Genomic DNA, 12,277 nt, shown 5'->3' with positions numbered 1-12,277 from the left:
GCTAACTAGCAGTGCCTCATCTCTCCCGAGGGGAAGAGACAATTGGGCAGCCGAGCGCATGACATCTTAGTACTTCCCAGGAAGTCGTGGTCACTCAGGTCACAACCGGTTCTCTCATACACTGTACAGCCTCATATATAAATGAAAGGCAGTTTAAGTTTTAAAGATTGATTTAATAAAATGACTGCATTTTAGATAGCAAAACGTGAGCTGCAATAACCAGAACTATACAACACAGTAGGATGAAAATAGTAACGAGGAGAGTGAAGCACAAGAATAAGGCTATCATAATGCAACTAGATTATGTTCTCTCTAAGTTATATTCTGAGCACAGCATGTGAAGTTCTAAGCCTGCCTTTCGGGTTCCCCCGGGAGGACATCAACCCTCATACCTGAGCAAAGGCCTGTAATCTGCATCAGCATCTGCAACGGGGCAGTCAGCGTCTAGTTGTAAGTTCCTGGTCGGAATCTCCTTCTCACGTGTACTAGAACTAGAAAGTGTTTTTATAACTAACACGCAGATGTTCTAAGAAATGTCCCTACGTAAGGATGTGTACTTTCTACGAACACTAGAGACTAAACTTCTACCATGTGTACCGGCAATGTACCAGACTGTAGCCTTGACTGAAGCACAGAGTGAGCCAGAATGTATTTTTTGAGAACACAGTGCTGAATTAAGCAAAACAGTGTGATAGAATTAAATAAAAACAAGACCATGAAACTGTTTATTGTAAAAATAACAGTGTGAGGTTGAATAAAATGAATCTAGGGCAAAGTGCACAGAGGCCTAATACGTTAAGCGAACGCGCATAAAGCGACATTAAAAATGGCTACACTGCAATGAACCTGGAATGACAGACCTGGTACTCTTCCACCCTGGAGGCAATTTTGAAATACCATACAATCAATGATACGGTCTTGATTGGGAGAGGTGTGCGAGTTGGTAAAATGTATTAAGCAGGGTGGTGGGTGGGACTGAGGAGAAGGAGATGTGCAGCAGAGAGAGGACTAGGTACTGGATCCCTTTGGGCTTGAACTACGACCCACACTGGGAAACTTGATGCTTCATGGAAGTTGGGGGGGTGGGGGCGATGTTCTAGTGATCTTGGGAGAGGGAAATTTGATCCACAATTGATACAGGGTGGTAAAGAATTGTAAATAGTCACACTACATTGGTCAGGCAAGAAGGACACTTTTTTTCACATGTGGTAAAGATATTGAGCTAGAAAGTTGGGGACCTCAAACACCCAGTTAAATGGCTTTCTCCAATGTATTTCTTGCTGGACAATGATTGGGACATTTGACCCCTACAGGAAACTTCTTCAGAGGGATTGGCCCAGGCTCATTCCCTACCAGTTCACTTGACAACTCTTCTTCAAAGGTTCCAAAAATATAAAAATAAATAAGGGGAGTGGCTATTTTACTTGCCAACAAATTTAAAGGTTATGTCACAGCCACACTAGCTAGCATACCAGCCCATCTTCTGGCGGTACACATGATAGCTGGCACCAAAACACTTACAATGGGCACCATTTTGCAGGAAGCTCACCTGAATAAACTGCAGAAGGATAACAGACAAGAGCTACAAGGGGGCAGGGGAGGTGTCACAGATTAAAGGCCCGATGCCAACCTTGGCTGAGGGGAATTACCCATCACGTTTGTGACAGAGTAATCCACTCCATCAAGGTTGTAATCAGGCCCTTAGAAAGGGCACATAAGCAAACAGCATCTGTAGGAAGTTGGCTCTGTATATACTATCGCAAAGTGAGAGGTAGTGTGCACAGAGTCCAAGGGTTCCCCTTAGAGGTTGATAGTGGCAATAAAAGAGAATACTAATGTTCTATTTTGTGGGAGTGTGGTCGAGCAGTAGGCTTATCAGAGAATAGTGTTGAGCATTTGTTGAACACATACAGGCAATAAATGAGGAACACACACAGTCAAAGACTTAACTCCAGGCCAATAGTTTTTATATAGAAAAATCTATTTTCTTAATTTATTTAGAACCACAAGATCCAAGATTTGAGGTAAGTATATAAAATGTAAGGTACTTCACACAGGTAAGTATAGAACTTTGATTTAAAAACAGTAGTACACACAGTTTGTTAAAATGGCAATAAGCTATTTTAAAAGAGGACAGTGCAAAACTCAACAGTTCCTGGGGGAGGTAAGTTTGGTTAGTTTTCTCGGGTAAGTAAAGCACTTACACAGTCGGGTGTAGTGCTTGGTCCAGGCATCGGGTTCCTATGTTACCAGGCAGTCAGGGGTAGCCTCTGGATCCTCTATGCAGGAGTCGCTGTAGGAGTGCAGGGAGGTCGACTCAGGGTGTCCACGTCGTTGGAGTCGCCTGGGAGTCCTCTCTGCAGTGTTGGTTGTCCTGGACTCAAGCCGGGGGTGCGTTGAGTGCAGTGTGAAGACTCACGCTTCTGGGAGGGAGTGAGGGTCTCTTTAAAAGTTGCTTCAAAGTTGCAAAGTTGTTGGTTTCTGAACAGTGCTGCTGTTCTTGGGAGTTTCCTGGTCCTTTAGGTGCAGGGAAGTCCTCCGAGGTCGCTGGTCCTGCTGGCTGCATCGCTGTGCAGGTTGAGTCTGGAGAGAGGCCGGTAGGGCTGGGGCTAAGTCAGTTGGTGTCTCTGTCGTCTCTGCGGGGCTTTCAGGTCAGCAGTCCTCCTTTCTTCAGGTTGCAGGAATCCGATTTCCTGGGTTCAGGATAGCCCATAAATACTGAATTTAGGGGTGTGTTTAGGTCTAGGGGGCAGTAGCCAATGGCTACTTTCCTTGAGGGTGGCTACACCCTCTTTGTGCCTCCTCCCAAGGGGGAGGGGGCACATCCCTATTCCTATTGGGGAAATCCTCTAAACTCAAGATGGAGGATTTCTAAAAGGCAGGGGTCACCTCAGCTCAGGGCACCTTAGGGGCTGTCCTGACTGGTAGAGGACTCCTTGTTTTTCTCATTATCTCCTCTGGACTTGCTGCCAAAAGTGGGGGCTGTGTCTGGAGGGGCGGGCCCTCTACACAAGCTGGGATGTCCTGAGGTGCTGTAAAAGGCAGAAGCCTTTGAGGCTCACCGCCAGGTGTTACAGCTCCTGCAGGGAGAGGTGAGAAGCACCTCCACCCAGGACAGGCTTTGTTTGTGGCCATAGAGTGACAAGGGCACTCACCCCTTTGGCCAGAAACTCATCTGGTTGTGGCAGGCTGGCAGAAACTGGTCAGCCTAGCACTAGGTTTCAGACTGGTATACAGGGGGTATCGCTAAGATGCCCTCTGGGTGTATTTTACAATAAATCCCAATCTGGCATCAGTGTGCATTTATTGCGCTGAGAAGTTGGATACCAAACTGCCCATATTTCAGTGTAGCCATTATGTAACTGTGGAGTTCGTAATTGACAGACTCCCACACCATATACTCTTTATGGCTACCCTGCACTTAAAATGTCTAAGGTTTGGCTTAGACACTGTAGGGGCATAGTGCTCATGCAACTATGCCCTCACCTGTGGTATCGTACATGCTACCTTAAGGCTACAAGGCCTGCTAGAGGGGTGACTTACCTATGCCACTGAGAGGTGGGCATGGCACCCTGAGGGGCGTGCCATGTCGACTTAGTCATTTTCTCCCCACCAGCACACACACAAGCAGTGAGGCAGTGTGCATGTACTGAGTGAGGGGTCCCCAGGGCGGCATAATACAAGCTGCAGCCCTTAGAGACCTTCCCTGGCCACAGGGCCCTTGGTACCAGGGGTACCATTTACAAGGGACTTATCTGCGTGCCAGGGCTGTGTCAACTGTGGGAACAAAGGTACAGTTTAAGGAAAGAACACTGTTTCTGGGGCCTGGTTAGCAGGGTCCCAGCACACTTTCAATCATAACTGGCATCAACAAAAGGCAAACAGTTAGGGGGTAACCATGCCAAGGAAGACATTTCCTTACAGCATCAAAATGCAAGCAGCGCTAACTCTCACTAGCCAGAATACATCCTAAGGCTCTTGAGATTCAAAGAGTGGAGCTAGCACTCCTATGCCCTAATTAGCTATATTATACAGGGGGAAACAAAGTGGGCCACCTCTTGGCTTGTAAACTGTAAGACAAATGGCAGGATATCACTATATCTCACTTGACAACATACACAGGTGAGCTGGACTGAGAAGCCATAGCAGACAAGTGGTGATGCTTCTTTGTGGAACTCTATGCAATTGACCCCTCTCTCTGCTCCTCATATAGGTCTATGTCGCTTTTAAACGTAGATGTGAAGATAGTTACTGGGATCTTGGCCCGTCATATGGTCCCCTGTATGCAGGGGATCTTGGCCCGTCATATGGTCCCCTGTATGCAGGGGCTGTTAGATCCAGGTCTAACAAGCTTCTTCCCTGAAAACAGACGTAGTGACAACACAAAACATCTACTACATATCCAAGACAAGTAAAACAAGCTTAACGCCACACCTTCCTATTTTCATTGAAGCGGAGAAAGCATTTGACCTGGTACACTGGACATACCTGGCATAAGTCTTGGAGGAAACAGGATTGGGGCACAGATTTAAAAATTGGATAAGGAGTGGCTACACTGCTCCCACCACTAGTATAAGGGTGAACATTAAACTCATGTCCATTTACAGTAATCACAGAAACGAGGCAAGGGGTGCCCTTTTTCCACTTCTCTTGTTCACACTTTGCATGGAACCTCTAGCAGAGAAAATACAACTACATTGGAGGAGTGCAGTTTGGAGGGCACCAACACAAACTAGATCTATGCACAGACTATGTGATGCTGACAGACGCCCTGTCCTTACCAGCTTTACTGGCCAAGCTTGACAGTTTTGTTAAAGCATCAGGCTTCAAAAACAATGCACTTCAATCTAGAATTATGAGCATTAAAGCTACCCATCAACTTGGGAAACTTTTGCGTACACCTACCTGCTACTCAACAACATATACTCCACCTGGGTATAAAAGTGTGTCCTACCACAGATAAGGCGGTCTGTTTTAACTACAATGAACTAATCACAACTGCCCGTAAGGTGATCTGGAGCCGAAGGTTGGTGGAGGGGGTGGGTTTTAAAATCGGCACGGCTGGGCTGTAAATAAGAGGTGAAGATGACTTTGCTCCCTAAAATTCTATATGTGATGCAAATGATTCCCATGTCCCTCACCCACAGGAATGACAGCAAGACTTCAGAGGTGCATCGACCAGTTGAGCTGGAAGAATAATAAACTCTGCACTGCAAAATGCAGGACCTACTAGACAATAGAGGGAGGCAGGCCTGGGAATCGCTTACCACTATTACACAGTAGTGCAACTTCACTATATGGTAGAACTGCACAGCCCAAACACAGAAAAGCACTAGTGTTTTATGGACCCAGCAGTGGCTGACATACATATTTGAAAAGTTCCCCGATTAGTGAAAGTGTACCCCACGATGTATCTACATCTCCCCAGTAGTCAACTCAAACATGGAAGTACAGAGCAAAATGGCGACCGACAAGGGATTAACGAAGAGGCTATCACCTATGATCCCCATACTAAGCAGCCCAGATTTTGTCCCAGAAGTGGCAGGATCTGACTACCTAACCTAGCAGCAGGCCAAATACAAGAGAGTGAGGGACTTCTGTAAACGCAGAGGGAATCACATCCTTTGAGCAACTGCAACACGAATGCAACCTCCTGGAAACAGAGCGCCTATGCCACTTGCAGAGAGCGCCAACCCCACCTGCAGATTTGTCACTGGGTAATGAACCACATAAAAAATGCTGCTGGTAAACCCCTCACCCCACTTGAAAAGAGGCTTATTACAAAACATAACAAATATGACCTTTTAGACATACAAATTTACATCGTTAGAGCAACATGGAACTGTCACCCACCCAGCGAAAAAGGGAATCTGAACTGGCGAATCGTTTGACAGTGAGCAGACCAACATCTACACTACAACACAAATCTCAGCTACCAGCATCAAGGGTAAAGACACTCTTCTAAAGATAGCACACTACTAGCACTACACGCCAGACCGAATCCACAAATATCCAATCAAACCCTCCGTATGCTGGGGGAATTGTGGTAGGGTCAGGACATTGTCACACCTTGTATGGGATTGACCAATCTCAATTCTTATTGTGAGGAAGTTCTCAAGAGCACAGACCCCAGAATCCACACTAACATAACAAGACTGCCGGCATACGCTATATTGTGAATGTCACTCAGTTGAGGAGTCCCATTAAAATGGCACATGGGTAAAGCCATATCCATGGCGTTATGAGTAGCCAGGTAAGCACTAATGGCGTGCTGGGATAATGAGCAGTCTCAGGGATATGGGATTTGTTCAAGAACCCTCGAGTTTGCTAGGAATGGAGAAACAGCCTCCCAAGAGCATCGTGAAACACTTCCAAAAGGCATGGAGACTGTGCACTGACTTATCGTCCCAGGAATACAGAGAATTTACCTGCCTCAGGTACCTGGGGGTGTTAAGGTGGGTATGTTCCCACCCGCATTGAGACATGTAATTTGACACACCACATGGGACCCGAGGGCACAAGACATTCCTCCACTTTAAAAGTGTACCCTCCCCCCAACCACTAAATAAGGCATGGAAAAGGTGGGTTGGGGAGATTGTTGGGGGGGGGGGGGGGGGGGGGGGGGGGGAGGTTGGAGAGTCGAACTTTTTTCTTCATATATTTTATATCTGTTGAGCTGATGGCACTTTATGTAGATTGCAAAGCACATAGAGGCATGACATCTCTTAATATTTGTAATATAGCTTGTACTTCATGGTGCACCTCCTTAAGATTTTTTTTTTTTTTTTAGATTTAAACAGCAGAGTGGAATATATACCACACAATCTCTCTAGAGCACTTCTTACAATCTTATGGGTGGGATGAGTGGTGGAGGACATGAAGGCGAAACATACTAAACACACCTAGAGCACTCCTAAATGTCTGATCTGCCTCTTAGATGGGACTGTGACTTAAGCCCTGGTTAAGCCCACTCACCTCCACAAACATCCACCCTCGAACCAAACGGGAACCTTCAGAAGAAGGGTTACCAAAGGCTTCCACTTTATAACTCACATTTTATTCAACTGAGAGGTGCGGGTTGTGCACAGAAGACTGAGCGCAGTCACATAGGAGGTCTGTGTCAGTAAACATAGCAAGAGCTAGAAGGTCAGAGGAGTTTCAAACACTCCATGAGGTCAGCAGAAACAGTGACCCTGGAGTTCTGTAGGTGGGCTAGCTGGACTTCTCCCTTAGCTGCTATCGAGTCTTTCCTATAATGATTCACAACAACAAGCAACACAATATTATAGGGGAATATTCTCACTAAAACCTAGGACAAGATAGAAAACAAAATGCATAACGCTAGTAATAAAGTCCAATAATGCCAGTAAGGGGTTAAGGTGCCTTCAAAACACCACAAGACTGAAGGAAGAGTATTTTTTTTTCCAGTCACCAGAACTCAGGTGGCAATAAATGAACATTGTATGTATTATGATAGTTTTCGGGTAGCTAGACTGAAAGAGTTATATTTTCTTCAAAAATTCAGCTAACAATGAGCAGCAATCGGAGTTCGAAATTTTGTGTTTTGTCAACTTTTCATGAACAAATTTTTGAATAAAAAAACCGGATCGCTGCGATAGCCAATTGCTACATGCAGTTCTGTGACTAAAGCATTTACCACTTTTATTAGTTTTCTGCATTTGCCACATAATTTGTGGATTTCTCCCAAAAAATTAATAAAATTATATATATCGAGTGGACGAAAACACTTCCAGATAACACCACATAATTTGCATTTGTCATAATTTAGATAATTCTGCAGCATGATTATATGACTACTGGCTTGTTTATAGAGAAACAAGGCCATACAGAGAGTATTGATAAAAAGTCTCAAAATGTTTTCTGTAAGGGCATTAACTCACTTGGAAGTGCAACTGAGAAGCGTGGCTAGTAGGGAGCCATTCGCAGTATATTATATATATACACACACACACACACACACACACACACACCAAGCAAGAGTACATCTGAAAATGTGAAGGAGTATATGGTAAGTACCGCAACAAAACCATTGCGATTCAGTAGCGTTGGGAGGTACATTTTAATGGAGACTGCGTTCAAGTGTCCATTCTAACAACGGCCTTAAGTATTCTTTACGTCAACCTCCGGCCACCCTTCTACTACGTCCTACACAAGCTATGATTAGGACACATGGCCATGGGCTGGAGTAAATCCAACCCTAACTTTCACTAGTTGTTCTCCGATTAATAATGTTCTGTCCTATCTGTACAACTAACGCCCTGGTAAGTGTTTCCACATTTGAAGAGATTTTGTTCTGTTTGCATTTCCTTGTTAAAACATGCGCATTCCCTGTACTATATAAACCTCTTTGGCTTCGTAAACACAAGTTCACCAAAAAGTGAACAATAAAACTAAGATTTTCGTTTTCCCAACATATGTGGACCGTAGTTGCTAGAGATCATTAAATCATATCTTATTGTGATTGAATGACTAAAGATAATGCGTTAAAAAAAAAATATATATATATATATATATATATATATATATATATATATATCCACACACACATATACAATTGTCTGTGTGTGTGTAACTAAATAGTCGGTCAAGATGTCAGCTGGCGTCCTGGGGAGGCCATTTGCAGGACAAATGAGACGATGCTTCACTGCTGCAACAACAGAGCTAGTTTACAGTGAGGTAAGAACGCTGTTGAACAAACCCTATCACAGACCATGATTGATGAGTTTTAGGGATTAACATAACTCAATCACAGAGAACCTGTGAAAACACGAACGCCCAAAAGTCACCCGATAAGCAAGTTCTAAAAGGACAACTAACTACCCTGCAAAAGGGCGTTCGTTTTTTTATTTCAGATACTTTGCGCTTCGGTGCTCTACAATTATGTGACAGATGGCACAAAACCCACAGGCCGGGTAATCAAACATCAGACTGAGGTTACATCTCTTTGCTTGCTCTGCAAAAGCTACTGACAATGTTAGAGTAGGATACTGCAAATAGCAATCTCCTTACAATCATCAGGCCTTGCAGTCAACCAGCCAAAAACTATCCAGGGGCGCCCACATCTCAGGGCGTGCAACTGGTAGGAGATAAATTTGCAATGCATAAAATGTAACTCCTGGAATAATCTGAAATTTGAGCCATGTTTAAACACCGGTCTGCTCAAACAAATCAAGCACTGACAAAAGGGGCTTTATGGTGCTGTGCTCTAGTGCAAAGGGTGTGGACGTGGGCTGAAAGATACACTGAACACCAGAAATAGATTTGGTGGGGAAATCAGGGTACGAGTATTGGTCTCTTGGTTCGGTCTTGAATGGTCTAGTCAGTTAGTATAATTTGTTGTTGTAATGTGCTAATATTGTGGTTGTCATGTTGGTAGTGATGTACTTGCACTGTGGTAGTGCTATTGTTGCAGAGATCCTATCAGTGCTACAAATATATAAGTTTAGAACAGGTTACAGCACTGTAAGTAAAGCGTAATTCAAACACTGTGATTCCGGTAGCTCTGGGGTGTTAGTTTTGTGGCAGGGCTCACTTAATACAGCAAAAAGTAGTGCAGGCCTTGAGGGCCAAAAACATCTCTAACAGAGAAACGATCAGTGAGTGGGAAAGAACGCAGTTCAAAGCATTAACCATTAGGATTCTGCAATTTATCGTATTTGACCTTGCTGGCCTTACAGTTCAATGATGAGTCGGAATGAATGTGTTTTAGAATAAAACAAGTACTAAATTGTGCGCATAAAGACATGCATAGTGGTAGTTATGGCGCAAATGGTCAAATGCACCAAGCTTAAAAGATTTTTGAAGAGCTTAAAAAAACTCTTCATTGATTTTAACAGTATTTGTTCTTGTTCTAGGGCGTGGTTCTTAACCTGTGGTCCAGGGACTTGTTTTGCAACATTATTATTATGAAAAAGGAACATTAAAATGTATAAAGTATATACTAATACAATACGCAAAATTGAAAATCTTTATATGCGATTGTGAAACACACAATATATTTCCATATTTGCTCGATGTAAACTACTTTTTGTATACTGTTTTGGGATTCAAATAATAGTAAACTGCTTACTCCGGGGTTCCCCAGTTCCAACAATGACTCGTGGTGGTCCCTGGATTCTAGTGACCATTCAGTGGTAGATTAAAGCTGGACAACACGGAGCATAATCTAAACCGAACCACAGCTGTGCAGTTTTTGCGACCTTCAGCCAATCCAGTTTTTAAAACCATCAGCAGGTTGCACTGTAGAACGTCATGCTTCGCTTTTACCTTTCCAAGCGGGAGGTCAAAACTCACACTGCTTTGAAACTAAAGTTGGCTAAAAAGCCAGGCTCCATGCCATACCACAAAATGGCACGGGGCTCTAATCACCTCTGAAGAGCAAATGTAACCAAATGCAGAGCCAGAAAACCTAGGACAGCCCTGTGGTGATCCAGTAACAGCTTATAAATAATACTTTATCCATTGTTAGTGCAGATTAAAGCTGTCAATTAAAAAAAAATGCGGAATTGTTACAATATAGTGAATAAAACACCAGGGTTGTCATACAGGGAGCCTCCATGCCAGTAACAATCAGGACCTACGTATTAAATTCTCACAGTCTCACTCGCGTGTCAATTGCAATTAACCCTGTGCATCCTGCTACTTGTAGCCATGCATTTAAGGGGAAATAAAACCACACCAACAAGAATGCAAAAAATGTATGTGCGAGCCACTTACACACGACAACTTAAATGTATAGAACACAGCACCTTGCATATTAAATCACATGCCATCTCACCTGGTATCTTCTTGTAGAACGGACATTGTTTCTTCCCTTTCTCCCCGGCAACCGCATCGGAGTCTCGAAACCTTTTGGGCCACCCTCCTTGGTGCCCACCTCCTGGTGGCTTTGCAAGGACTCCAGGAGTCCGGGGAGATCCCGGGGCCGCATCGGAGTCTCCCACAGACCCTCCAGCCTTGCGCTTTCTCTGGCCTCGCACGTTCTCGTTGGGGGTCCCTGCGGCAGGGATGTATGGTGCCTTCTGGGAGAGACTCCTCTCCGGCACCTTCTCTTCCTTGGCTTTGGGTTTCAGCCCAAAGAAGACCCCAATGTCCGTCTGCTTCAGAGCCTTGGACAGGATGGCTGAGGCCCTGACGGCGGGCACACACACGGAAGGCGCTTTATTTTTTGGGGAGCTGAAAATACGCGGAGAGTCTCTTGATGGAGTTAAAGGCACAAACTCTTCTTTTACGGCAACAGGCACAGAAATAGCACACCCTACCCCAAACCCCGCAGGTCTGTTACTGTAGGCCTCATTCTTTAAACTAAAGCAGCTCCTCTGCTCACGGAAGGCGCTGCTGGCCCTGGTCTGGACAGGCATCTCCTGGGCTTCGACCTTCGGAGACAAAAACGAGGAGCTGCTGGGAAGGTCGGAAAGGAGTTGACTGGCGGTATCTGGGCCTTGCGTGTACCAGTCCCCCTCATCAGACACAGGTGAGCCGAATCCTGTCCAATCAGGTTCCTCCTTGATGGTCACGCCCTCGGCGGGAAAGGAGGGCGGTGATGGAGGACAGGTGCGCACTGACAGGCGCGGAGCGGTTTGGCTGAATGAGATCTCTTGGGCTCCTCTGTTGGCACCTTCAGGCTGCTTTGCGCCGTGTCCGAGGGCATAAGTCTCTTCTGCGCTGTGGTGCCCATTGACAATTTCCTGCTGTACTGAGTTTATGGTTAAGCGGCCTGTCCTAGTTTCGCTGCAGTATTCATCCGAGGGTTGAGTGTAGAATAGCCTTTTCCGTAGATGTTGGACTTTCTCGGCTGTTTCTTCTTCGTCGCTGCAGAGCGGCGAGTAGGAGATGTCTTCATGGACAGCAGCGGGCTGGGGTGGTTGGCTGTTTCCAGAGGGCTGAGCCCAGTTTGTAGTGCCACCGTCCACGCCGTCTGCGGCCGCTGCTATTAGGTGGTTCTGCGTAGTGTCCGTGCTATTTGGGCCTTCAGTGACAGGGGCGTTCCCTGCCCGGCTTCGTGCCAGCAGGTAATGGGTGAACCGCCTGTAGTGAGCAGGGATGGTTGAACTGCACAGCAAGCCCTCGGGACATTCTGCAGAAAAGAACAAATAACAGACACATTAGGAACCTTTCAGTACTACGCGAGTATATATCCATAGTTTCTAAAAATGCCTCCTACACCATGGGCGAGAATTTATGATCGGCTTAGCTTTTAACTAAGGCAACAAACTAGAGGCCAGATGTACGACCTTTTGTTGTGCGACTCCCAATT

The 12,277-nt window shown here is 45.2% G+C and overlaps 1 protein-coding gene across 1 annotated transcript in view; it reads right to left on the bottom strand.

Moving 5' to 3' along the window:
- DCLRE1A (DNA cross-link repair 1A) overlaps positions 1–12,277 on the bottom strand; it is an 87,139-nt gene that overhangs the window by 28,387 nt on the left and 46,475 nt on the right. Inside the window, exon 2 of the mRNA XM_069239320.1 lies at positions 10,799–12,097. Within this exon, the coding sequence (XP_069095421.1) occupies positions 10,799–12,097 (1,299 nt within the window). The remainder of the gene's footprint in view (positions 1–10,798; positions 12,098–12,277) is intronic.

This window comes from Pleurodeles waltl, chromosome 6, assembly GCF_031143425.1.
Source record: "Pleurodeles waltl isolate 20211129_DDA chromosome 6, aPleWal1.hap1.20221129, whole genome shotgun sequence".
Lineage (NCBI taxonomy): Eukaryota > Metazoa > Chordata > Amphibia > Caudata > Salamandridae > Pleurodeles > Pleurodeles waltl.
The sequence above is the reverse complement of the archived record's forward strand: the minus strand, read 5'-3'. Positions and strand labels throughout refer to the sequence as shown.